At 32.1% G+C, this 27,167-nt stretch overlaps 1 protein-coding gene and 2 pseudogenes across 2 annotated transcripts; all 3 read left to right on the top strand.

The window, feature by feature from the left end:
- The first annotated feature begins 5,473 nt into the window (after positions 1–5,473).
- On the top strand, positions 5,474–7,279 carry LOC148760684 (pleiotropic drug resistance protein 1-like; annotated as a pseudogene).
- A 1,490-nt stretch (positions 7,280–8,769) lies between these two features.
- LOC108663220 (pleiotropic drug resistance protein 1-like) lies at positions 8,770–11,600 on the top strand (annotated as a pseudogene).
- A 7,484-nt stretch (positions 11,601–19,084) lies between these two features.
- LOC18588959 (pleiotropic drug resistance protein 1-like) lies at positions 19,085–26,711 on the top strand. Of its 2 annotated transcripts, XM_018127784.2 has the most exons (24): positions 19,086–19,493; positions 19,592–19,712; positions 19,844–19,932; positions 20,021–20,105; positions 20,392–20,551; positions 20,639–20,715; positions 20,828–20,881; positions 20,983–21,073; positions 21,179–21,480; positions 21,592–21,873; positions 22,026–22,342; positions 22,419–22,579; positions 22,675–22,778; positions 22,880–23,036; positions 23,112–23,216; positions 23,298–23,461; positions 23,693–24,025; positions 24,155–24,445; positions 24,531–24,614; positions 24,696–24,829; positions 25,074–25,301; positions 25,406–25,577; positions 25,869–26,123; positions 26,209–26,711. In XM_018127784.2, the coding sequence occupies exons 1-24, from the start codon at positions 19,168–19,170 to the stop codon at positions 26,464–26,466; spliced, it is 4,350 nt and encodes a 1,449-aa protein (XP_017983273.2). In that variant the 5' UTR covers positions 19,086–19,167; the 3' UTR covers positions 26,467–26,711. The 2 variants fall into 2 exon arrangements, with proteins under 2 accessions (XP_088665632.1, XP_017983273.2); XM_088809506.1 differs by having other exon boundaries at positions 19,085–19,493; positions 21,179–21,873.
- The last annotated feature ends 456 nt before the right edge of the window (positions 26,712–27,167 follow it).

The raw sequence follows: 27,167 nt of genomic DNA, 5'->3' as shown, positions 1-27,167 counted from the left end.
AAACATTCCTGACTCATTACGAGTAGAAGCAATTTTGTCCAAACTTCTACCTTCTTAGAATGGAAATAGGAATAAAATTTTACATTCTCTAGAAAGTTTTACTATTGAAGAGTTTCGAACTCATTTGCATATTAAGGTAGAAAATTGTGTTAAAAATGCACTTATTCTTGGATCAAATGTAAACCTCGTCAGTGAAAAAGAAAAGGATTCTAGAAAATTGAAAAGAAACAGAGTCTAGAAAATTGACTTCAAGAAATTTAAGAGAGATAAAATGTGTTATCATTGTGAAAAGAAATGGCATTTTATCAAGGAGTGCAAGTTCAAAAATTCTAGAAATCTTGAAAACAAGATTACCGTTTTTGGTTTTAAGAAGAGGGTAAACCTTGTTGAACATGAAGTCATAGAACTTGTTGCGATGGTGCTTCAAATGTATATTGGAATGGTTACCGAAGTACGCATGGCTACTACAACAAAATAATCAAAATGATAACTACATTCTGATGCTACTATTCATGTTTGTAATTAGGGATGGCAATGGGTACACTATTACAGGATACCCGCGGATACCCTGATTCGGTTATATAAGGTTAACATACCCTATAATCAAGTTTGGAACGAATTCGGGTAGTGAAATCACTACCCGAATTGGGTTTCTGTACCACCCCTTGGGTACCTGTTGCCTAAACTCGATTATCATTTATAAATATATTATTATTATTTTAATAATTAAATTAAAAATATACAATTTTTATCAACTTTACAAGCAATTATTTTTGTCAAAAACTAACAAATATATGAAAACTATAGTTACTCTAATTATAAATATGGTGACATTAATATATTTAAATTAAAAAATTATTAGATTGTCAATCATGTTTAAATAATATGAATATCATATCATATTATAAAGGAATATAATAACTGTTACATATATACTTTTAACATAAATATATTTACTTTCTATTTTGTGTTTTAGCATTACAAAAATTATGACTTGTAAAATTATTAATTATAATATATATACCATTATTTATATAAACTTATAACATATATACTTAAAGAGAACTTTTGATATTAGAGTAGTTTTGGAACCTAACTATTTTCTTATTTTCATGAAATTAAAGACAAATCCATATAGTTAATTAAATTAATTCATGAAACAATTATTATTAATTCACTTGTAATGTCTTTCAATATATACAGTTTATATATTGTATTAATTTATAAGAACTATAAATACTATTATATATATATACTAAAATATTTTTAGTATATATATACTTTAAATATAAACATATTTACTTTTTATTTTGTGTTAACATTACAAAACTATAACTTATAAAATTATTAATTATAATATATATAACTTTGTTTATATAAACTTATAATAGATAAACCTAAAGAGAAGTTGTGAGATTAGAATAGTTCTGAAATGTAGTTATTTTTTTTAATTTAATGTAATTAAGAACAAACTCTTATAGTTAATTAAATTAATTCATGAAACTATAATTATTAATTAACTTGTAATGTCTTTTAATATATAGACTTTATATATATTAAGTTCATTTAAAAGGAATATAATTGTTATATATATATATGGGTGGGTGTGTATGTGTGTGTGTGTATGTGCTTTAAATATAAACATATATTTAGTTTCTATTTTGTGTTAACATTACAAAAATTATAACTAATAAATTTATTAATTATCTTTGAGATATTTATTTTTGATTATTTAAATTTAAATTTTATTATTTGTGTGTTTTAATTAATTTAATTATTAATAAATTATACGGAATATATAAGAGAAATATCATTATATATGGATACGGATTCTAATTCGGGTAATTAGGTACCCATGAATAGTATTTTAATAATTGTTTTACATAATCAAGTTTTTAAACGGGTTAGGGTAATTATCAGGTTGTCGGGATGTATTAGTGTTAGGATTAGGGTAGTAATTTTAAAAAATATTAGGGTAGTTAATAAGTTTTAGGTAGTTTATTTTTTATAGGGTTCAGGTTCGTGTACTTCAAAATAAGTAGGTGCCTTACACGTTAACATCGTTATTTGCAATGACGAAAGGCAGTTTAAGAGTTATGAAGAACTCAAAAAACTAGAAGAAATTCTAACAAGGAACCATAACCCTGCTAAAGTGCTTGGCAAAGGAATGGTTGAGTTAAAATTTACCTCAGAGTAGAAATTAATTTTACCTAATGTATTCCATGTTCTTGAAATTAGAAAAAATCTTGTATCTGCACATCTATTATGTAAAAATGATTTTAAGATTGTACTAGAATATGGCAAGGTTGTAATATCAAAAAATGTTGTATTTGTTGGAAAAGGATATTCCCATGACGGAATGTTCAAACTCAATATCAATGAAATGAATAATTCTTTTGCTTATACTGTTGAGCATTCTTTTGATTTATTGCATGCTAGACTAGATTATTTAAATTTTCAATATTTAAATTTTATGTAAAAATAATAATAACAAAATAAAAATTTATGAAAAGCTTTGGAGACACACATTAACAGATAGTTGCTATCTTGCACCATATTGAGGAAATCTTGCACATCGTGCCTTATGGAGGTGGATCCGATTAGAGATCCATCATCGCTAGTTGGGATGGATAAAGTTCTGAATGAAGTAAAACTAGGATTGAAAAGAGGAAGGTTTCGTTTGGATTCTAATGCAAACTCAAATCAGCCAAATGTTCCCTATGGTTTTGAATAGGTTCTAGTTGAAAGAGATATTGCTAAATCGTCAAGTCGTAATATTTTTATGCATGGAGACCAAGAAACCCTACAGCTTGATGAGGAGTTCAAAGAGGACGGCGAAATACTTGATGACTCAAATTCGGATGAAGAAACTAATGAAGCAATGATAGAATGGCTTTATATAAGGCTGAATAGAAAGAAGAAATAGAGAATCCAAAAACCATGGAAGAATAATCTCATTGTCAAGCTACTTAGGAGAGATATTAGCTATACCTATCTTTGTAATAGCGTTAAGCAGTTATGGTCTTTGATTGGTGATTTTCAAGTAGTAGACCTTGATAATGGGTACTATTGTTTTCGATTCAATAACAAGTCTGACTATAATTATGTTCTCTCTGAAGGTTTGTGGATTTTTGCGGATCATTATTTGACTATTAAAAAATGGTCTCTAGGCTTTCATTTAGAGGAAGCATCCATTGATTTAGTTGCTGCTTGGATTAGACTGCCAAGCGTGCCAATTGACTACTATGATAGAAACATTTTATCGAGAATTGGAAATAAGCTGAAACAAACTCTAAGAATAGACAAGACTACTTCCTATTCCACTAAAGGCAAATTTGCCAATATGTGTGTGCAATTAGACCTTATTAAACCATTAATGTCGAAGGTCTTTATTGGTGGGCAATGGCAGAGAATTGAGTATGAAGAACTCAAAATGCTTTATTTTCATTGTGGCAAATTTGGTCATATTATAGAGGTTTGTTTTGTGAAACAAAGAGTGAATAAAGGATTGTCTGAGGAGGAAGCACTGAAAGTGGATGATTTAAATAAGAATCATGTAAAGGATTTTGATACCTATAGATTTGGTCCATGAATGGTAGCTAAAAAGAACTATAAGAAGAATGATGTTAATCGAATGAAGGGAGGAGCAAAGACTAGAGGGAAGCAAACTAGCCATAAAGAGATTATTAAAAGCAACCCAAAATCAGGCTTGAGATTCCACTTGTTAGAAGAATTCGATGAAGAAAAGGTGATCCCTAAATCTTTAGAGCAAGCATTTTTTTGTGCCGTTAGTAGCTAAATAACAGAGAATTGTAACCAGCTTGAAAGATAAGGAGATATTGAAGCAATTTTTGCAACATTCTGCCAATGTTGCAAATAGAGAGTAGTCTTCAACTAAAGCAAAGGGTAAAAACGTTTGCTCTAGTGCCATTAAAATAGCCTCTTCAAAGAAGATTTCGGTGCCTAATAGTGCAGCCAAGACATAGGACAATAATAGAGCTCTTGATGCCATTGAAATGTCTCATGAATTAATGAATAGAGATGCAGGAACAGTAAAATTGCCAGATGGAAGCCTTCAAATGCCCAACCAAAGTATTGAAATTCCTAATACTTTAGCCCGTGAAGGTATTACCAATAACTTAAGGGTGGGAATGAATGGTACTACACGTGAAAAAGGGACTGTCCATAAAAAAAAAAGGATCTTATGAAAATTGAAAAAAGGGAACATGATATCATGTAAAATTAATTCTTGCTGATGGATTGTTATGATTATTACCAGTTGTTCTTGTTTATTTTATTATTTTATGACTAATATTTTGAGTTAGAATGTAAAAGGAGCAACCTCTTGTAGAATTGTTAGGAATGTAAAGGATATGATCATAATCCATAAGTTACAATTAGTAATCATCTTGAAGCCAAGAATTTCAGATGATAGAGCAACTTAGATATGTCGTAGAATTGGATTTTCTAATTTTTTTTAGAGTAGAGGCAGGTGGTTTTTCAAGGGGTATATGGTTGTTGTTGGATGAAACTTTACTACAAATTGAAATATTGGCATACTCATCACAACTAATCCATGCTATGGTTACTTCATCATAAGGTAAATGGCTTTTGACGATGGTTTATGGAAGTCCCATGGCAGGAGAGAGGAAAAGGCTTTGGTAGTTTCTATGCTTAGCTAGTGAGCTACATTCTTTGCCTTTGTGAGTGATGGGAGATTTCAACCAAGTTATTTCAGCTGATGAAAAGAAAGGAAGGCGTAGCTTGAACTTCTCTCAATCCAATCAGATGATTGACTGCTTAAATTATTGTAGCCTTTTTTATTTAGGTACATTCGAACCAAAATACACATGGAGTAAGAAAGGAGATGGCTTGGCGTACATTAGCAAAAGATTGGATAGAGCAATGGTTAATGAGGCTTGGTGTGATCTCTTCCCATATGCTTAGGTATTAAATCTTCCTCAAACTCACTCTCATCATCATCCTATTTTGGTGAAGTGCCAAAGTATTTTGCCATACAAGTAGATAAGAGAAATTCATATTTAAAGAGACTTGGATGTCTCGTCCAAGCTTTGATAAATTTGTGAGAGAAACTTGGAATTTTGAAGATGGCAATCTTACTTTGACATTAAAGAAATTAGCGGATGCTTTAGAAATATGAAAATATAAGTTCTTTGGTGATTTAGTGAAAAGGAAGCGAAGATTACTGGCAAGACTTCAAAGAGTCCAACGGCACCTTGATAAAGGACCGAATGGCTATCTTCAAAATCTGGAGGTTGCTTTAGTTGAAGAGTACAATTTAGTTCTTTCTCAAAAGGAGGTTATGTCGCAGCAAAGGGCTAAGATTGACTGGTTGAAGTATGGTGATACTAATTCTAAATTCTATCATGCGATAATTAAAGGGAAATCATCTAGGACATCATTTGCAAGAGTGGGCAGCATTAGTGATGCAGGTTAGCATAGGATATGGAGGATGGTTCTCCCCTTTGAACCACTTTCCATCATTTTCAATGAAATTAGATATATTGTACATAAGCCTCAAGTATCTGTCAACTTTAACCTCCAAGGCTTCTGTTCAGGTTTTTGTTATATTTTGACTTAATAAATTGATTTTGCACAACATATGAATAAATATTTGCAAGAAACAAAGATCATTGGTTATGGCTTTTAGCATTTTAGGCTGTTTTTGGAATGGCACAGTGGATGTGTAACCATTCTATATAATTCTTTTTCTTCACAGAGTACAAAGTTTTAATTGAATCCTACAAGTTGATATTTTACATTGCTTGCAAGAAATGAAAGCTTAAGGTGTTCCAAAGGATAGGTTGGAACTTTTGAAAGGGGTGAGTGGTGCTTTCAAGCTTGGAGTCCTATCAGCTCTAATAAAGGTTAGTGGTGTTAGCAGGACAACCCTAATGGATGTGTTGGCTGGAAGAAAGACAGGTGGTTAAATTGATAGAAGAATTACAATTTCTGGGTACCCAAAGAAGCAAGAAACGTTTGCTCGTGTATCAGGGTATTGTGAGCAAACATATATACATTCATCCTATGTTACTGTTTATAAGTCCTTGCTTTTTTTTGAATGACGAAGACTACCCCTAGAGATTGATTCTAAGACCAAGACAATAATGTTATCACTTCCTCCATTTCCTTTCTTCTTTTGATGGATAAATAGTCAAAATAGTAGCATTAAAAAGAAATCCTCAATGCCTATGATTAATGGGACCTATAATGTTCTAGAGGTCTGAAGTGGACATTAACACAACATTTCTTGTTTAAGCATTTTAGCTTATTTGCTACTCAAATTAATGGGTTATAGATGTTCATTGAGAAAGTTATGGAGCTTGTGGAATTGAACTCATTAATACAGGGGTGGACTTAAAAATTTTTCTAAGTGGTGTCATAACTAAAATAATAATAATAATTTAAAAAATATAAATATGTTAAAATCCACAAACTAGAAGTTTTAGAATTAAATTAAAATAATGTAAATTTAGTATATTCATTTAATACAAGTAAAAATATTTAAAATAACTATAATTGTCCATGATAATTTTTCATATTTTAAAAACAGTTTATGATAACATTAATAGAAATATTATCAAATACATCTGTTTCAATATATATCACCAAGCAATCATTCATCCACTCATCACTCATTTGATATAGGACTTGAATTTTTGGATAGGGAAAGTGAAAAACACAACCAAAGACTAAGAAAAGGAAGCGTCACTACAAATATAAAGAGTATGATGGGAAGGGAGAGTGGTTTAAGTTTTGACTTTTTTAATAAAATCTTAAATTATAGAAGAAAATTTTTTTATTTTTCCATGTAATATTTAAATATTAATCTATAAATTACTTTTTAATAAATTTACTATGCTTGGAATCTTTAACCCCATTCCATACAAAATTGTTAAAAACTTAATGGGTTCATTAGTATTATTAACTATTAAAACTTAATAAAACTCTATAAAGTTGTATAAGAAGTAAAAATTTTTGCTAAATGAGTGGTGTCATGTGACACCACTCTTCTCAAGGTGGGTCCGCTCATGCATTAAGAGAAACACTAGTAAGATTATCAAGGGCGAATAGTCTTTTAATTAAGTAGCACAAGAGGCTGACAATTGCTGTTGAGCTAGTTGCCAACCCATCCATAATGTTCATGGATGAGCCAACTTCTAGTCTTGATGCCAGGGTAGCAGGAATTGTCATGATAACAGTTAGGAACATAGTTGACACAAGACGAACTGTTGAGTGCACTTTTTTTTTTTTTTGAAAAGTAAAGAATTTCATTAATAGAGGTAACAAAGTTACCCTCAAAAGATGTACATTTAACCAAGCAAATTGTCTCCTGATTATACAAAAAACCCAATTAAGGAGTCAATCATGGGAATCCAAGGACAACATCCCTTTAATACAGAGAATCTACAAAATTGAGGCACTCCAACTCATTTACACACTAACCAACCTCCATAAAAAACCAAGAAAGACCAAAAAGAAACCCCTCCCCCCCCCCCCCCCCCCCAACTTGAGAACCATGCCCACAAGATAGGCATACCAACACAATTCACACAAAAAAAGAATGTCATTATGACATGAACTCCCCTAACACATCCATCAAAGGAAAGTCCAACTAGCTTGCAAACAAAATATTGACAAAACCAAACGGCCAGCAAGAAGCAAGAATCATCCTCAATGAATAGCCATACACAGCAACAAAGTGCATGAGCACAACAAAAAATAAGGCAAAAGCTTCCATCACACCCTTTATCTAGTATACAACAACCAGCAATAGCCAAACCCAAGAATCAAACTAGCAATAGCCCAAAAACCCTGTTTAAGGTAAAACGAGGGATAACATCACTTGAGCTCTACATAACGCAAGAATAAACCAAAACCATCAAGGACAACCTTCAAAAAGTGTCATTGCCTTACCCTCCTTGCTCGAAAACCCTTAAGATGTCAGCTTGATAGAGTACCCCATCCTTAGCAAGGTTATTAGCCAAATGGTTAATCTCCATAAAGATGTTGACCTCCCATCTCTTAACTTCTTTTCAACCTCTCAATATGAAGAATCCACTTCCTCATTCTCCAAGGCGAGCTGCTTGGATCGTTAGCCCATTTGATAGCATTTTTTGAATCGCTCTCAATGATCATAGTGTGAGTTTGGGCTCATCTAGAAACTGAAAAAACAATGAAAGCTTCCCTAATTGCCCTGATTTCAACAAGGTAAGAATCTCCCATTTTGATTGCTTTTGAAAAAAGGATCTTAATCTCTCATGTATCATCCCTGAGAACTCCTTGAATCCTAACTTCTTTTAGGCACCCTTGGGTAGCCCCATCCACATTGAACTTCATCCAACCATAAGCAGGTTTGCTCCAGCGTTTAACTTGTCTTACGATCTTGACTTTAGCCGCCTCTATTCTGACATTTGGGCATTTGTAAGTATTGAGCACAACTCCGTAATCGTGAGGCCATTTAGCTTTAGCCCAAGTTGCCACCCTTAATTTACTCATCTCATAGACTTGATTACTATCCCACTGTGTCCCCTAAAAACCATATCATTCCATTGTAAACAGACAGATCAAGATAAAGTATAGAAAGCCATTTTCCACAAATGAACATCTACTTGTCTACTTAGGCTATTAGGGACAGCCTCTACTAGTCCCCATTTACAATACCATTTCATCCATACACTTCATGTTATAGGACAATGAATGAAAAGATGCCTTACTGTCTCTCACTCTTTTTAACACAAGACACAGATGGCAGCATCTTCAGTTATCAATCCTCTTCTAAATAGTTCATACTTGACCGCCACCCTCTCATGCATGAGTTGCCAACAAAACATTTCGATTCTTAGGGGAGCCAAATTAAACCAAATCTTTCCCGATGCCATCTCTTCCCTGCTATCATTTTTCATCACTTCTTTACAGAATGATTTGACTGAATATTGCCCTAAAGTTGAACCCTTCCACACAAAATTGTCCTCTAAATGCTTGCACAATTGATATTCCTCCACTGTATCCTTGAACTGTTGCCATTGAGCTTCCTCTCAACCGAACGGTTGCCTCCTTAGTTCAAAAAGCCACTCCCATTGTCCTTGGTCTAGCAATCGAACTCATCAATGTTTCCACTGTTGTTTTGAGCCAAAGCGTAGATACTAAGGTAGCTTTCCTTAAGAGTCCTCTATTCGGTCCACTGATCCTTCCAAAATTTGATGTCTCTGCCATTCCTAACCACCATCTGTAAATTAGAAGTCACTTGCGAGAAAAAATCATTAGCAGCATATAGTGGTTTCAAAATATTTTTTTAAGTGTTGGAAAACTCCCTATTTGTGTTTGTGTTGGACAGGAGACCAATGGGATTCGCTCCTATTTTTTTCGCAACTACCTTTCCCCACAAATTATTTTTTTCCTTCTCGTACCTCTATATCCACTTGTTAAATAATGCCCAGTTGTGTGCACAATTCACCAGCCAAGTATCGATATATTTGTTTCTTTTGATGAGGTGAGAGTCCTCTTTTACACTTTTAGATATTAATTATATTTTTGGATTTTAGGAAACTAATACAAGCACATAAATGGCAAAATACAACTGCTTTTGTTGAAAAGAGGAGGTGAAGAAATATATGTGGGTCCATTAGGCCGCCATTCCTGTCACTTGATCAAGTATTTTGAGGTTAGTCTAAAGGGTGCATTTTGTCATCTAAGTCACAGCACATCTTGAACTAAATTGTTGATATAAGTTTCTCTTTTGCAAGGGAATGAATGGAATCCCAAGGATAAAAGATGGTTACAATCCTGCAACTTGGATGTTGGAGATTACTACAGCTGCACAAGAAGATGCCCTTGGTATAAACTTCACTGACATATATAGGAACTGGGAACCATACAGGTAGGATCACCTGAGAGTCTCAAGGAGTGAAAAGGAAAAACATAACTGAGGGAACTAAATGTTTTAATTCTAAAATTAGAATGAAGCAAAAGCGGTTATAATTAGGTCCTTGAAAATTTTATAACATTAAGAAATTGATGTTTCAACTGACATGACTTTCAAAGGAAATAATTAGGTCCTTGAAAATTTGTTCTGTTTAGATGCACATAGTATTATGGGTACTATTAAACTTATAAAATGTAAGTGCAGGAGAAATAAAGCACTAGTGAAGGACCTTAGCACTACTGCTCCAGGTTCCAAAGATTTGTACTTCCCGACTAGATACTCTCAGCCTTTCCTCTCCCAGTGTATGTCATGCCTATGGAAGCAACACTGGTCTTATTGGAGAAATCCACCATACACTGCAGTGAGATTGATATTCACAACTTTTATTGCTCTACTATTTGGGACAATATTCTGGGATCTAGGATCAAAAAGGTGTACAATTCTATAAGGCACATTATGCAGTTATAACTAGATGATTTCTGCTATTTCAATCAGTAATGCAATTGAAATTTTGGAAATTGCAGAACAAGGCAACAGGATATTTTAAATGCAATGGGTTCTATGCATGCTTCAGTAATGTTCTTAGGATTTCAAAACACTGCGTCAGTAGAGAAAGAGCAACTGGAATGTACTCAGCTTTGCCATATGCCTTTGGACAGGTACCCTAATTACGTGGAGTTTTTTGAATCACAGCTAACTAATTAAGTCATCTATATAGATGGTAATTATGACAATGTAATTTGTTTAGGTGTCAGGAAAGAGTACCGAAGTTGGATATTTTAACTTTCATACCCTAATTACGTGGAGTTTTTTTAATCACAGCTAACTAATTAAGTCATCTATATAAATGGTAATTATGACAATGTAATTTGTTTAGGTGTCAGGAAAGAGTACCGAAGTTGGATATTTGAACTTTCAGGAGTTGTGAGGAACTTGTGAATAAAATATTCAAGTTAATCCAACCAGAAATGATAAAAATAGTCTTCTTTAAGAGGAAAATCAGCAGTTTTCGTGCCTGACGAAGCCTGTTTATTTTGCAGGTTGTGATTGAGCTACATTCATGTCTTGATTCAGAGAATTATATATGGTGTCATGGTATATTCCATGATGGGATTTGAATGGACAGCTAGCAAGTTCTTCTGGTATCTCTTCTTCATGTACTTCACGTTCTTGTACTTCTCCTTCTATGGAATGATGACCGTGGCTGTGACTCCCAACCACAACATTGCTGGCATAGTTTCGTCTTTCTTCTACGGGATATGGAACCTTTTCTCAGGATTCCTTATTCCCCGAACGGTAAGCTCCAGGCAGTCACAACCTTATGCGTATTTGTTGATAACACAGTATGAGACTGTAGAGCATAGGCTAATGAAGTGAAATTGTACTCTAACGACAGAGGATTCCAATCTGGTGGAGATGGTACTACTGGTTTTGCCCCTTTGCTTGGACCTTGTACGGATTGATTACATCACAATTTGGGGACGTTAAGGATAAATTTGAGTCCGGTGAAACAGTAGAACAGTTTTTAAGAAGCTATTTCGATTTTAGAGATGACTTTGTGGGAGTGGTGGCAATCATAATTGTTGGAATCTGTATCCTCTTCGCGTTCATTTACGCCTACTCAATTAAGACATTTAATTTCCAACAGAGATGAGAATAGGGCGTACAGAAAGCAATTTATTGTACCTATAAGTTGTGCAACACAGGATACATCTCCTTTCGGAGAAAAATGTAATGAGTGCAAGAGTTTTTGTCAAAGTTGCTGGGTATTTGCTCTACTTCATGTTCTTCTTCTACGTGTCGATTACTTGACATCCCAAGAATAAATTCATAATTATTTGAGTTCGTGTAACCTTTTGATTCTTTTGTGTGTGAGAATTTTACTTACATTCATTTGCTCCAACAACCTTGTAATCCCCCCGTAAGAACCTAAATCTGACTTAAATTGACTAATCTAATAGCAATACATGGGTACACTTTCTCCTAGAATTAAAGATCGAAACCATTTTTCATTTATTGAGTTAAAAACTGGATTTTCAATTTTCTTTCTAGTGAAAATAGTTGATCAACCTACTTTTTAATGCAACAAATACTTGTGCTAACAACATGAGCGTTATATCCGAACGTTTGACTCATTGATTGATGTATGATCTCTTTATTTAAAAAATTATGACTTAAATAGTAAAAAAGCCATTATATTATGGCCTTTAAATTTTGATTAGTACCCAAATCAACTCTTAGATAACATTTTGGTGCCTTACAATATAATGTGATTGCAAGAAGTGTCATCCTAGGGAATGTGATTACTAAAAAGAGAACACTACAGCATTTTGGTATATATGGAAAAATACTGATTTAAATACTGAAAAGATAATATTGCACTACTTGATTTACAAGCACTTTACTAAAAATGTGATATTAATTTCCAAAATTACTCTTATATATATATATGAAAATAAGTTTAATATACTTGTATGTTTTTTTTAATGTAAATTTAAATACAATATCATCCGTTCAATAAATCTTGCTATTCCCCCTCTTTAATAAATTTTTTGAGGCACTCTAATATGTTGATTACATATATACTCTTTAATTCATAATTTGAAATTAAATTTATATGAAGCAAGATCAAATTAATCTCATATATTTTATTTTCATTTCTTATTATAGTAGAACTTTTGTGTATATTTTGTAAGTATGCTTTTAATAAAATTCTTATTATTTCAATTTTGTCACTATATTTTGATTTTAAGTGATTTATATATAAATTAAATAAAAATATTATTTTTAATAAAATAATAAATTTAATAATATCACATCCAATATTAAAATATTTTGATTTTAAGTAATTTAGATATAATTAATTAGAAAAGAATATTCCTTTTTAATAAAAATAATAAATTTAATAATATAAAATAAAATATTAAACTACTATGATTTTAAGTGATTTGGATATTATTTAATTAAAAAAGAATATTCCTTTTTAATAAAATAATAGATTTAATAATATAATAAATATTAAAATATTTTGATTTTAAGTGATGTACACCAACATTCCGTCCAATGTAACCATTTAAATTATATTGCAGCATTTGGTATGAAAAAAAAAATCCAATTTTAGTTACATTGCAATCACTTTACAACTAATAAAAATAATGTGATTACAATGAAAAACTAATACAATCTCATATTGCAACTTACTCTATAAAGTTAGAAAACTTGATTTGACATTTTTATCCTCCTTCAATTCAAAAAAATGACCGAATTCTTTTTTTCATTTTTCCCTTTTTGGTTCTTTTCTCTTTTCTCTTCTTCCTCTTACTGTCACAATTTACACCAACTTGTAAGATATTGTTCATTTTGTATAATTAAAAATTTTATTACATTTTTATTATATAATTAAAAATATGACGATATTCATGCAAGTATATTAAACTTGCATTTTTATACATAAGGGTAATTTTGAAAATTAACATCATATTCCTAATAAACTGCTTATAAACCAAATATTGTAATGTTATCCTCCCAATATTTTAATCTACACTTTCCTCATATATCAAACCCTAAAATGTTATTTTTCTAATAATTACATTCCTTACAATCACATTCTTTACAATTACACTCATGCAAAAACCACTCTTTCTTTCTCTCTCCTTATTTTTTAGATTTTTTTTATTTTTAAGAAATCAAAAAATATTTTAGAAAAAAGAATTAGTTTTATTAGACCAAAGTATCTTGTTGAAGGAACAAAGGTAATAATGGTAAATCAATTTTTTTTTTTTTTTTTTACTTTGCCTAGCAGGTGGTAAAGTAAGATTATATTGGTTTTTAGATGTAATGTGATTATCTCGTTGAAGGAACAAAGGTAACAATGATAAATCAAATTTTTTTTTCGTTGCCTAGTAAGTGGTAAAATAAGATTATATTGGTTTTCAAATGTAATGTTACATTACATTGATTTTTTCTCTTACCAAACATTGTAATTTTATCACTTACATTACAGGAAATGTGAGCAATTTTCTTTATATCAAACACTTCCTTAGCCCTATTAAAAAAATTAATTGTCATTAAATCAAATGTCAACTAGCAGGGGCGGAGCTAGCTAATTTTTATTAAAGGAGCCAAAGTCTAAGAAGAATAAAAGTTAAAATTTTTTAAAACTAATATATTGAACTTAACCATTAATAATCAAAAGATTTATAATAGACAATAATTTTATATAACATGTAAATCAAAAGAAACAAAAAGAAAAAAACTTATAACAGTGTTCTAGAAAAGTTTTGTTCAATGATGGTAATATCTTTTTTAATATAAATAACTAAATTATTTGTAAGAAACTTATCATTCATTTTGTTTTGAAGTATTGTCTTTCTTAATATAACGACTAAAAAATTAATATTGTCAACATCTAATATTTTTATTTTTTTATAATTAAGTTTGTAATTCTAAATATCAAACTATAATGTATAAACTATAAATAGTTAAATGCGATATATAGAATTAATAATTTCTTTTTATACTCAAATAATTTTCTTTCAACTATATATAAAATATAGAGCACATTAAAAACATATACTCAAAATAATTTTTTCTTATATAATTAGGATTAATAAAAAACAAAATATTAGTGAAATTTTAAACAACAACCAATAATGTAACACTAGAACTTATATTTGAGAACTACATATACAATAATTTTTATTTTTTAAAAATTAAAATCATTAAAAATAAAATTCATATAATAAAAAAAATTATGACAAATAGGAGATATAACCTATATAACAAAAAAAAAGAATATAGTTGATGATTCGTAGAAATTTAAAAAGGAAAATCTATAGAAACTTAAAATATATGAGCAAATAGAATATAATTGAAAAAAATAAATAAAAATAATAATAATATAAATAGAAAAATTAAATAAAAACTTTATCTTTTTATAATTTCACAATACAATGATAGAAAAGAAAAGAGAAAAAGATGAGTGGAGAAACTTAAAAAATTTTAAAAAATTAAGAATTTGAGTAAAATTGAATGAGCTTGTAAGGTCATTTTATTATTTTTTAATTATATTAATTTTTTAATAAAAATTATTTTAAAAAATTATTAAAAAATATATAATATATAAAAAATTTCAAAATTTCTGAGGAGCCATGGTCCCCCATTACAAAGGGATGCTCCGCCCCTGGCATCTTATGCTCACAAAATACATGAACTAACAAGTTGAGATGATTATGTGAAAGCTGACGTGATTACATGACAATTGGGATGACATGTGATAACTAACTTGACCAATTCCACTAATCACGTTAGTGGTTTACATCATATCACATAGATAAAAATGACAGTAATAATTCACATAATATGTCATATGGATAAAAAAATCAATTAATATATGACAATTAATTTTTTGTTTAAATTAAGAATTTGTTTGAATACAAATCAAAGATTAAGAACTCGCTAAGATACAATAAAAGATTAAAAACTTAATTGAAAAATAGTCATAACTCAAGAGTTGTCCTATGATAATAGGGTTTTACTTACCTTGAAGCTTGAAGAGAAATTTTCCTACAAGTTGGGGCTTTTAAAAGCTCATACTTGTCCTCGCTATATTTCTTATCCCCCGTAATAAAAATTTTTTACATTAAATTAAAATCTAAATGACTTTTTCCCAAATTAAAGTTTCAAAATACAACTTTAAAGAATTCACGTGGTAAAAAGGGATGACATGGGTACAATTTTCAGTGATACTTCTTCTCTTAAAAAGTGAACGTAGGATGATAGCAAAATCTAATGTTAATAATGGCTTATATGTACTCTATTTTCATACCAAAAAAAAAAAGAAAAATGCAATGTAGGATAAAGAAATTAAGGAAAAGTTTTTCGAATGTCAAAATCCAAAAACAATATTAGTTCAGAAAAAACAAAAATAATGTTCTTATTATAAAACTTTCCATTAAAAAGTAAGTAAGAAGAGAATATTAATTTGAATATTTAAAAACAAAATTCTCCAATTATTTAGATAATTTATATAATTATCTTAACATTAATAAAACAAAACGAAAGCCGCCTGACGCCATTGTAATCTATGGTAAACATAAATAGTTAACAAGATAACATCAAAGGCCCTTGTCTTTGTTCAAAGAAAGTGGAAAGGATAATAGCAGCCACTCAATCATTTCATTATGCTTTAATTATGGTTTCTTTGTCGTCAATAATTAAATGAACATATTTTTGACGCGTAGCTACTGCGATGTTTAGTTATTTGTTTCTCATTATGACAAAAGGATTATGACAACTTAAGTATGTTTAGTCATTGAGGAGGCTACATTCACTTACTCAGAATATAATATAAATATATAAAATTCAATTGATTAGTTGAAACTTGATAGTCCAGCATGATGATTTCCATTGGCTACAGCAAATACTCAACTTGTTTAAGTAAATTTTGGATAATGATGTCATCGATGACCGCATACTCAAACAACCTTTACTACAATCTACAAAATCTCTTTCTTTTTCCTCCTCAATTTGTGGTTAGGACAAGGAAAATGACTTGCTCAACTCCTTTTATCATTAAGCTCAGATTTTATTATATAATAATAATAATTAGAATTGACAATTAAATATTTTTTAAAAAAATAAGAGAGAGGAGGGCCTGTGTATTTCAAGTTTGGTGAATGTATCTTGCTCGTGAAACTCGACTCGAGCTCTCCTTGATCGTTTCAAAGAAAAAGAAGGAAAAACAAATACGTATCTTATTGATAAGATAAAATTCGATTTGAATTTTATTTTCTCATTTTAAAGAGAAGACAATCAGGTATACATGATTGTATATTGATAATTTAAATTAATTATTCAAATTGATTTTTAGATGAGTTGAGTGCATGTTGGTGTTGTAGTCGATTCACATCATATTTTTTTAAATACATATGAAATTAAAGTATTTGAATTTAAAATTTTTAATATAAAATTTTCGAATCTTAATTCTATATAAAAAAATTCAAATTTTAGTTTTGTAACTTTACTATATTAGATAGCAATTGGGCATGGTTTCAAATTATTTCAGGTTTGGTTCATTGACTATTTAAATAAATTCACATTCCATAGGGTTTGAGCTTTAATATGATCAAGTCAAACTTTTGTACCATATTAAATGGTAATAAAATTTTATTCTAAAAAAATAGTGTACCTTAATTAATAATTTATATGTATATTTAAAGTGTTGTAACTTTCAAATATTATACCACATTATAATGGTTCTCTTTAAAACTAAAGAATAAAATGTTGCTAAAGAATGGTGGCATTTGTGAGATAATAAGGAAGTAATACTTTATATGCAGAACTTAACAAACCTCCAATATTTAAAAAAAAATAACAATTTGCCTAAAACATAATTAAATTTAATTTTAGAACATGATAGATGTGAAATAGATTAATTTTTAAGCATTTTAATGATGATCAGACAAAATAGATGATTAGAGTACATAAAATCACTTTATTCTTTCTTTTTTCTATTTTTTTCCAAAAATGAATTATAATAGGTTTTCTTTATTTTTGATCAACAACTGTCTAGAAGCATTCAAATTAGAGCAATAATTATAATAGTTAATAAAAATAATAATTATCAAAAATGTTTTAAAATTAATATTAAAAGAATTTTCTTTTCTTATGTCTACAATCCTTAAAATAATAATTTCAAACAAAACGAAAACAAAAAAAAAATTGAAATCATAAAACATCATATATGACTACATAAAATAAATATCTGAGTGCAAATTGAATTTTATCTTTAAACGTTGTTTCATTTATTTTCCAGATTTTGAAGATTTTATATAATTGAATATATTAAGTACTTAAGATTTTCAACATATTTTTATTAAAAAGTTTTCGTATAAGTGGTTTCTAAAATGAGTTATGCAACACATTGAAAAAAAATTAAATAATTGAAAATGAAAATTTTCAATGATTTTAAAATATTTTTAGTAGTTTATCCACACAGCCGATTAAATTAATAAAGTTTAATATAGATTGTGAATCTCAAGTAAATTAAACTAAATATCACAAGTATATATAGACCTGACAATTTTGAACACGACACGAGAAGACACGGGTTAAATAGGTTTTGCATTTAGTGTTAACCTATTTCATGTCTTAACGTGTCTAACACGACAAACACGTTTAAACACATTTACTTAATCGTGTTATCGTGTTATCGTGTTTAAACGTGTATACGTGACACATTTATTAACCTATTAAAAATTAATAGTTAAAAACTATTTTAACTTTATATAAATAATTTTAAATAATTATTTTAATAAGTTTTTTTAATTTTATAAAAGGTATAATGTAATTATATATGTTCAATCTTAATTTTTAACTTTTAGTGATTATTTGATGTTATTATTATTTTTGTTTTATTATAATTATTTTTATAATTATAGATTTTAAATTTAAATAATAAATTTATATTTAATTGTACATATTTTTATTTAATCGTGTTGTATCGTATATTAACACGTTTAGTAAACGTGTTAATCGTGTTGTAACGTGTTACACGTGTATTAAACGTGTACGTGTACGTGTTTCAAATTTAAGACACGAATGTTAAACGTGTCGTGTTCGTGTTTAGCCTTAACGTGTTTCGTGTCTAATCGTATCTGACACGTTTACGACACGTTAACACGAATTGTCAGGTCTAAGTATATATGTGAGATTGTCACTTATGACTTCTCCCCAAACACACCTTTCATTTTTAATTAATTAGAAGCCCTAATCTAATATAATTAGAGCTTTTGCTTGATCTTATTCAATTAATAAAGTTTAATATATATTGTGAATCTCAAGTAAATTAAATTAAATATGACAAGTATATATGTGAGATTGTCACTTATGACTTCTCCCCAAACACAGCTTTCATTTTTAATTAATTTTAAGCCGTAATCTAATATAATTAGAAATTGGGTAGCGACCATAGTCTTAATCTTAAGATGCTCATAGAAAAAAAGAAGACTTCAATACTTCAACATACTCGTAAAGTATTTTGACTCAAGTTAACTGCATCAGGTTAGCCTGCAACAATGAAATTCACCATGAAGCATAGTTGTTATAAATACACGTTCCTATCCAACATCCTGGACATTGTTTCTTTCCATGAAAGTTAATTGCTTGCCTTTCCCTGGCCATTGTTTTCATTAATAGTTGTTGCATATATCGTGGCACAAATGGAGAGTGCCGATGCATATAGAGCTGGTAGCATACGTATAGGAAGCTCTACGTTATGGAGAAATAGCTCATCCGTAGAAGTTTTCTCCAAGTCTTCTCGTGAAGAAGACGATGAAGAAGCTTTGACATGGGCTGCAATCGAGAAACTGCCAACATATTCACGTGTAAGGACAGGTATACTCGCCGAAGAAGGGAGGCAGTTAAGAGAGATTGATATAAAGAAACTGGGATTGCTTGAGAAGAGGAACCTGTTAGAGAGGCTTGTAAAAGTTGCTGAGGAAGACAATGAGAATTTCTTGCTGAAGCTCAGGGAGCGTATTGAACGGTAGTTAAGTTCATTTTAATATATATTATATCCCTTTTTTGGGTTGTTTTAAAGCTCAGAATAGCTAATTTTCTCTATGTTTCAATCTCAAAACACAGAGTTGGAATTCAGCTTCCAACAATTGAAGTCCGGTTCGAGCATTTAAACGTTGAAGCTGAAGCTTATGAGGGAAATAGAGCATTACCAACCATGTTCAACTTCTCTGTTAATATGTTTGAGGTACTTCTTTCGGATCACAAACATGCATGCTTAATTACTTCTATCATGTATTTTTCTATTCATTTTGCAAATTCCAATACATCAGAATTTAGAACTGACCTCGTTTTCTCTCTGCCTGTGTTTTGCTTAAGGGTTTCCTGAATTACCTTCATATTCTTCCGAGCAAAAAGAAATCATTGCCCATTCTTAGTGATATTAGCGGAATCATCAAGCCTCAAAGGCAAGAGGGCCAGTTCTACAAAAACAATCTCTTATATTGTCTTGAAATGGTACATTACTCATAATTTCTCTGATCAAACTTTCTGTAGAATGACATTGCTCCTAGGGCCTCCAAGCTCGGGCAAGACCACATTATTGTTGGCGTTGGCTGGCAAGCTTGGCAAAGACTTAAAGGTAAGAATTAAATTATATTTTGTTTGCATTCAAGTTTTGCTTTTGGTACAATTTTTGGATTTTTTTTTTTTTTTGAAAAGTGAAATTCATTGACAAGGGGATTACTCCCACAATCTTACAAGCAAAAGCAGGCTTTTATGACGTTGTGCTACAAACCCAGCATATATAGTAGCGTAAAAGCCTCAAAATCTGTACAAAGAGACCCACCCTAAAGGCTTTTTGGAAATTTACTTGACATTACTAATTACAATCTCAATTTTGATACGAGCACATTTGAGAATTTCAGGTTTCTGGGGGGATTACTTACAATGGACATGGACTGAAAGAGTTTGTTCCTCAAAGGACATCAGCTTATATAAGTCAACATGATCTCCATATAGGAGAAATGACAGTTAGAGAAACACTGGCGTTTTCAGCAAGATGTCAAGGGGTTGGACCTCGTTTCGGTCAGTAGAAACACTATGAACGTTGACATGCACTTGATCTTAGCAATTTTGGTGGGCTTATAACTGAATATTGTCCAAACTTGGCAGACATGTTGGTAGAATTATCACGTAGAGAGAAAGCAGCAAATATCAAGCCTGATCCTGATATTGACATCTATATGAAGGTGAGACAACAGCCGCAGCAAATTTTTCAATGTGTTCTGTTTACTTCTCTTATTTTAGGGTGTTCTCAACTTGCCATTGTTTGAGAAGGATTTGTTACTGTAAAATATGCAGGCAGCAGCACTTGAGGGGCAAGAGGCAAATGTAGTTACAGATTATATACTCAAGGTAATTTCGATATTTTTTCAAATCCAACCTAAAGAATCATTCAAAACAAGTATAATATAGTATCTTTGCAAAATCGGTTTCTAATCTCTAAAACTTTGCAGATACTGGGACTCGAAGTTTGTGCTGATACCATGGTTGGAGATGAAATGCTACGAGGTATTTCTGGGGGACAAAAAAAGCGAGTCACCACAGGTAAACCTTATTGAATGACATTTATTTTTCACAGTTATTGGACAGGCTTTCTCTAATATGAATGCCAAAGTATTAGCAGATCATCAATCTATTTGTGTATGACAGGGGAAATGCTGGTTGGACCGACTAAGGTACTTTTTATGGATGAGATATCTACTGGTTTGGACAGTTCCACAACATTCCAAATAGTGAACTCACTGAGACAATTCATTCACATCCTCAATGGCACTGCTGTTATATCTCTTCTCCAGCCAGCCCCGGAAACATATGACCTTTTTGATGATATAATTCTTCTCTCAGATGGAAAGATCGTGTATCAAGGACCTCGTGAAAATGTGCTCGAGTTCTTTGAATACATGGGTTTCAGGTGTCCTGAAAGAAAAGGAGTTGCTGACTTTTTACAAGAAGTAATTCTAGTCTTAACCTCAAATTGCTGTCCACCTTTCCTATTTAACAATCAGAATGTGCTTGAATATGTTTACAAGTTTTTTTTGTTTTATGCCCTTGGGGTCCAACAGGTGACATCAATAAAAGATCAAGAGCAGTACTGGGAAAATAAAGAGCAGCCTTATCATTTTGTTACTGCAACAGATTTTGCTGAAGCGTTTCAGTCATTTCACATTGGTCGAAAATTGTGTGATGAGTTAGCAACTCCATTTGACAAGTCGAAAAGCCACCCTGCAGCTCTAACAAAACACAAGTATGGTGTCAATAAGAAGGAACTGCTAAAAGCTTGCATGTCAAGAGAATATCTGCTTATGAAAAGGAACTTATTCGTTTATGTTTTCAAAATGATCCAAGTGAGTGGTATTAAAAATTATAGTTTTTGACGAATTTAAAATTCTGACAGTGCAAAGAATCTAGATAGTACTAAAATCTGAGTGAAACATTGAGTTTTTGGACTCAAGTTTTAGAGAATGCGATTCATTCTGCTTCTTTTGTGAATTTTCAGCTCTGCTTTACAGCTTTTGTGTCGATGACAGTATTTCTAAGAACAGAGATGCACCGCAATACAGTAACTGATGGTGGGATTTATATGGGTGCTCTGTTCTTTACTCTCATTGTAATAATGTTCAATGGATTCTCGGACCTTTCCATGACCATATTGAAACTTCCTGTCTTCTACAAGCAAAGGGACCTTCATTTTTATCCTTCCTGGGCATATGCTCTTCCCACGTGGGTTCTTAAGATCCCAGTCACTGTCTTAGAAGTTACCGTTTGGGTGATAATGACATACTATGTCATAGGCTTTGATCCAAATGTTGGGAGGTGAGAAAGGAAATACTGAATGATTGTAAGGTTTGTACATTTTGTGTTGTAACCTAATTAATGCTCTTGTTGACAGGTTTTTCAAGCAGTACTTTGTACTCCTATGTCTTAGCCAGATGGCATCAGGATTGTTCCGGTTAATGGCAGCATTAGGAAGAAATATGATTGTTGCTAACACTTGTGGTGCATTAGCTTTGCTAGCAGTTCTGGTTATGGGAGGATTTATCTTGTCACACGGTGATTAAACATTAGAATTGGACAGATTCTTCTTTTCCCCTTTGCCTCTATGAGTTTTAAGTTTTGACATTAAAGAATGTGTTGTTTTGCATCAGATAATGTGAAGAAATGGTGGTTGTGGGGCTATTGGATCTCACCATTGATGTATGGTCAGAATGCCATAGCCGTGAATGAATTTCTGGGAAATAGTTGGAGACATGTAAGTAAATCATTCTTGAACTATGATAGAAGAACCAAATCTTAGGCATAAGGAATGGATGAAATTTCGCTAAAGACTATATGAAAAAATTTTCCTTGTAGATTCCAGCTAATTCAACTGAAAAGTTAGGAGTTTTAGTCTTAAAATCCAGAGGTATATTCCCAGAAGCACATTGGTATTGGCTCGGAGTGGGTTCTTTGATTGGATATTGTCTCCTATTCAATTTCCTGTTTGCTTTGGCTCTAAAGTATCTTGATCGTAAGTTTCTCTTCTCACATGTATTAGTTGTGAATGTAAAGGCTATGTTCTAATAATCTGATTAACATATTGCAGCATTCGGGAAACATCAAGCAGTAATATCAAAAGAAACCATACCTAAGAGAAGTGTTAACACTAAAAGGGAGCCTATTGAGCTATCATCAAGAGGAAAAACGTCTGGTGGGTCTAATTTGTTGATCTACTTTCTGATGCTACCTTTTCTTATTCAAGCTACAGCATAATCATAGTAAAACAATGCAGAAAAAGGGAAAGAAAGCCAAAAAAGTGGATCGTCTAAGTCGCTGTCTGCAACAGCGGGCAGCATTAATGAAGCTAGTCAGCTCAGGAAGCAAGGAATGGTTCTCCCTTTTCAACCACTGGCTATCACTTTCGATGACATGAGATATGCAGTAGACATGCCACAGGTATATTCAAGCCTCTTTAAGGTGCAACAATATGTTAAAAGATAAGAACTAGGGAGTATATGTGAAACATTTTTGCAGTTGCACTATTTTAACACAATACAATATTTTTAAAGAACTTTTAACAAACATCAGGATTCATAAGGTTCTAGCATGTAGGTTGTCAATCACAATGTATAACATCTCAACTAAATTTGGTTGATTGTATCTTGATGCCTAATCTTTACTTTGCAGGAAATGAAAGCTCAAGGTGTTCTTGAGGACCGGTTGGAACTATTGAAGGGAGTGAGTGGCACTTTCAGGCCTGGAGTCTTAACAGCTCTGATGGGAGTTAGTGGTGCTGGCAAGACAACTTTAATGGATGTGTTGGCTGGAAGAAAAACAGGTGGTTATATTGATGGAAACATCACAATTTCAGGGTATCCAAAGAAGCAAGAAACATTTGCTCGCATATCCGGGTATTGTGAGCAAACAGATATCCATTCTCCCCATGTTACTGTCTACGAGTCCTTGCTATTTTCTGCTTGGCTAAGACTACACCCTGAGGTTAATACTGTGACGAGGATGGTATGTTTTTACTTTCTGCTTTCTTCTTCTCTTTAAGGAGGCTAAAGAGGCAAAGAAGGTGATACAAACATTACCAGGTGTTCTATTCAGAAACTCAGCTTATTTGTTACTCAAATTGGTGGATTACAGATGTTCATTGAGGAAGTCATGGAGCTTGTAGAGCTGATCCCTTTACGGAAAGCACTAGTAGGATTACCTGGAGTCAACGGCCTTTCAACTGAGCAGCGCAAGAGGCTAACCATTGCAGTTGAGCTTGTTGCCAACCCTTCTATTATATTCATGGATGAACCAACATCTGGCCTCGATGCCAGGGCAGCAGCAATAGTAATGAGAACTGTGAGGAACACTGTGGATACAGGGCGTACTGTTGTGTGCACCATCCACCAGCCGAGCATTGACATCTTTGATGCTTTTGATGAGGTGAGAATCTTTTTTAAGGTTAGGCAGGCATTTAGCCTGTTCTCTGTTCTTAAACTAATACAAGCATATCAATGGCGAAATGCAGCTGTTTCTAATGAAAAGGGGAGGTGAAGAATTGTATGTTGGTCCACTAGGTCGCCATTCTTGCCACTTGATAAAGTATTTTGAGGTTAGTCTGATGAATACATAATATATTGAGATTTTGACATATCTGTTGCCAAATTGCTGAAAGAAATTTTCCTTACCGAAGGAAATCAATGGCATTCCCAAGATAAAGGATGGTTACAATCCTGCAACTTGGATGTTGGAGATCACTTCAGCAGCACAAGAAGAAGTCCTTGGTGTTAACTTCACTGATATATACAAGAACTCAGAACTGTATAGGTAGGATCACCTCAGAGTCCCAATGAGTGAAAAAATTTTCCTTTGTGCATTTAATGTTTAAGTTCAAAGTTTACATCAATTCAAAGTGCTTAGAAGCAAAACAAGGTATGTAAATGGTTGATCATTTCTGAATTGTCAAATAACAATAATTTGAAATAAAGAGATTAAAATTACTGAAAGCATTCTACAGCTTAATCACGAATGCATAAGTTTTGTTTTATAGCAAACATTAATTCTGTTACAGGAGAAACAAAGCATTGATCAAGGAGCATAGCACACCTGCTCCTGGTTCACAAGATTTACACTTCCAGACGAGATACTCTCAGCCTTTCCATATCCAATGTATGGCCTGTCTGTGGAAGCAGTATTGGTCTTACTGGCGAAACCCACCATATACAGCAGTGAGATTCATATTCACAACTTTTATAGCTCTACTGCTTGGAACAATATTTTGGGATCTAGGTTCCAAAAGGTATACAATTTTTTCGCATTGTACATTGATAGCCATTGGTCAGAGCAGAGCATTTATTCTGTAACTTTAAACTCTAATTTAAGTTGAAATGCTTTGAATTGCAGAACAAGGCGACAAGACATCTTAAATGCAATGGGTTCTATGTATGCTACAGTAATGTTCTTAGGATTTCAAAATGCTGCATCAGTCCAGCCGGTTGTGGCTGTTGAAAGAACGGTCTTCTACAGAGAAAGAGCAGCTGGAATGTATTCAGCATTGCCATATGCATTCGGACAGGTAAACTGTTTTGCCTTCGATTTTAGACATCCAACCAACCAAACATTTTAAAGGAAATTGAAATCATCTATATGTAGATGTAGTTGTGATTCATGTCCATGTAGTGTTAGCATTGTAAAGAAGCCTGGAAATAGCACAAAAGTTGGGTTTATGAATGCAAGAAAGTAACTAAGCTTCTAGGGGAACTTGTGAACAAGTTATAATCTAACTGGAAGGTTAAAAACAGTTTTGTTTTAATAAAAATCAGGGAATTTTAGCGCTATACTAACTTACCAATCCTACTGTTTGCAGCTTGTGATTGAACTGCCATACACTTTGATTCAATCTGTCATATACGGAGTTATAGTGTACGCCATGATAGGATTTGAATGGACAGTCCTCAAGTTCTTTTGGTTTCTCTTCTTTATGTACTTCACCCTGTTATACTACACTTTCTATGGGATGATGTCAGTAGCTGTTACCCCTAACTTCAATATTGCTTCCATAGTTTCAACGTTCTTCTATCGGATATGGAATGTTTTCTCAGGATTCATCATTCCTCGAACGGTTAGCTCTACTAACCCTACGCACATTTTTTTGTAACAATGAATCAGATCATAGCCTAACGGACTGGAAATTGTTTCAATGACAGAGGATTCCTATCTGGTGGAGATGGTACTACTGGATGTGCCCCATTGCTTGGACCTTGTATGGACTGGTTGCTTCACAATTTGGGGACATAGAAGATAAATTTGAGTCAGGAGAAACGGTGAAAGATTTTCTGAGAAGCTATTTCGACTATAGGGATGACTTTGTTTGGGTTGTTGCAATCGTGATTGTTGGAATTTGTGTGCTCTTCGGCTTCATATTTGCCTTCTCAATCAAGGCATTCAACTTCCAAAAAAGATGATGATGCCATAAACATGGGTTCAAAGCAATATGCTGTTCTTAAAGATATCCAGGAAACTTTTATCCTCAAAAATGCAGTCAATGCAACAAACTTTTGTTAAATATTTATAGTCTATATTCAACCTCTGATGCAAGAGATGAACATTGTTGTATTTCATTCTCTTTAAGAAAAAAGGTTTTTTCTTCTTTTTTTGTTTTTTTTTTTCTGTCTTAGTAATAAAAATTTGGCATGAGATGTTCGATCCATGAGCTGTCATGATCCTCCAACCCAATTTTCTAATTATGGGTTAAGGTATTTCAATTTTCAATGACCCAACCGCCCTCTAGTCAGCCCAATTCTTATTCGGGTTAGGGTATTACAATGTGGATATCCAATGGGACCGCGCCACCTACTTGGGGGCCCTTTCTTTCTTTGATGCATGTCAAGGTGGTTGAGCTATAAATCCTGCCTGGAAGAAAATGCAAACTATTGGGAGCATGTATCTTGGCTGATTCCACCATGGAAAGCAATTTGGAGCGTATCCTTGTTGATTGGACGGGGCTACAGTGTTTGACAAATCTGTTGTTGTAATGAATTATTGGTGGGGTTGTTTTTCAAAGTTGTTTTCTTGTGAATGAGAAAGAGAAAATGATCCCGCAGCCTCTGGACCCGTGTCCTGTCTAAACCTTTTAAAATATCTAAACAGGCAATTATCCTTCTGA

Source organism: Theobroma cacao, chromosome 9, assembly GCF_053813885.1.
Source record: "Theobroma cacao isolate CCN51 chromosome 9, ASM5381388v1, whole genome shotgun sequence".
In the NCBI taxonomy this organism is placed as follows: domain Eukaryota; kingdom Viridiplantae; phylum Streptophyta; class Magnoliopsida; order Malvales; family Malvaceae; genus Theobroma; species Theobroma cacao.
The sequence above is the reverse complement of the archived record's forward strand: the minus strand, read 5'-3'. Positions and strand labels throughout refer to the sequence as shown.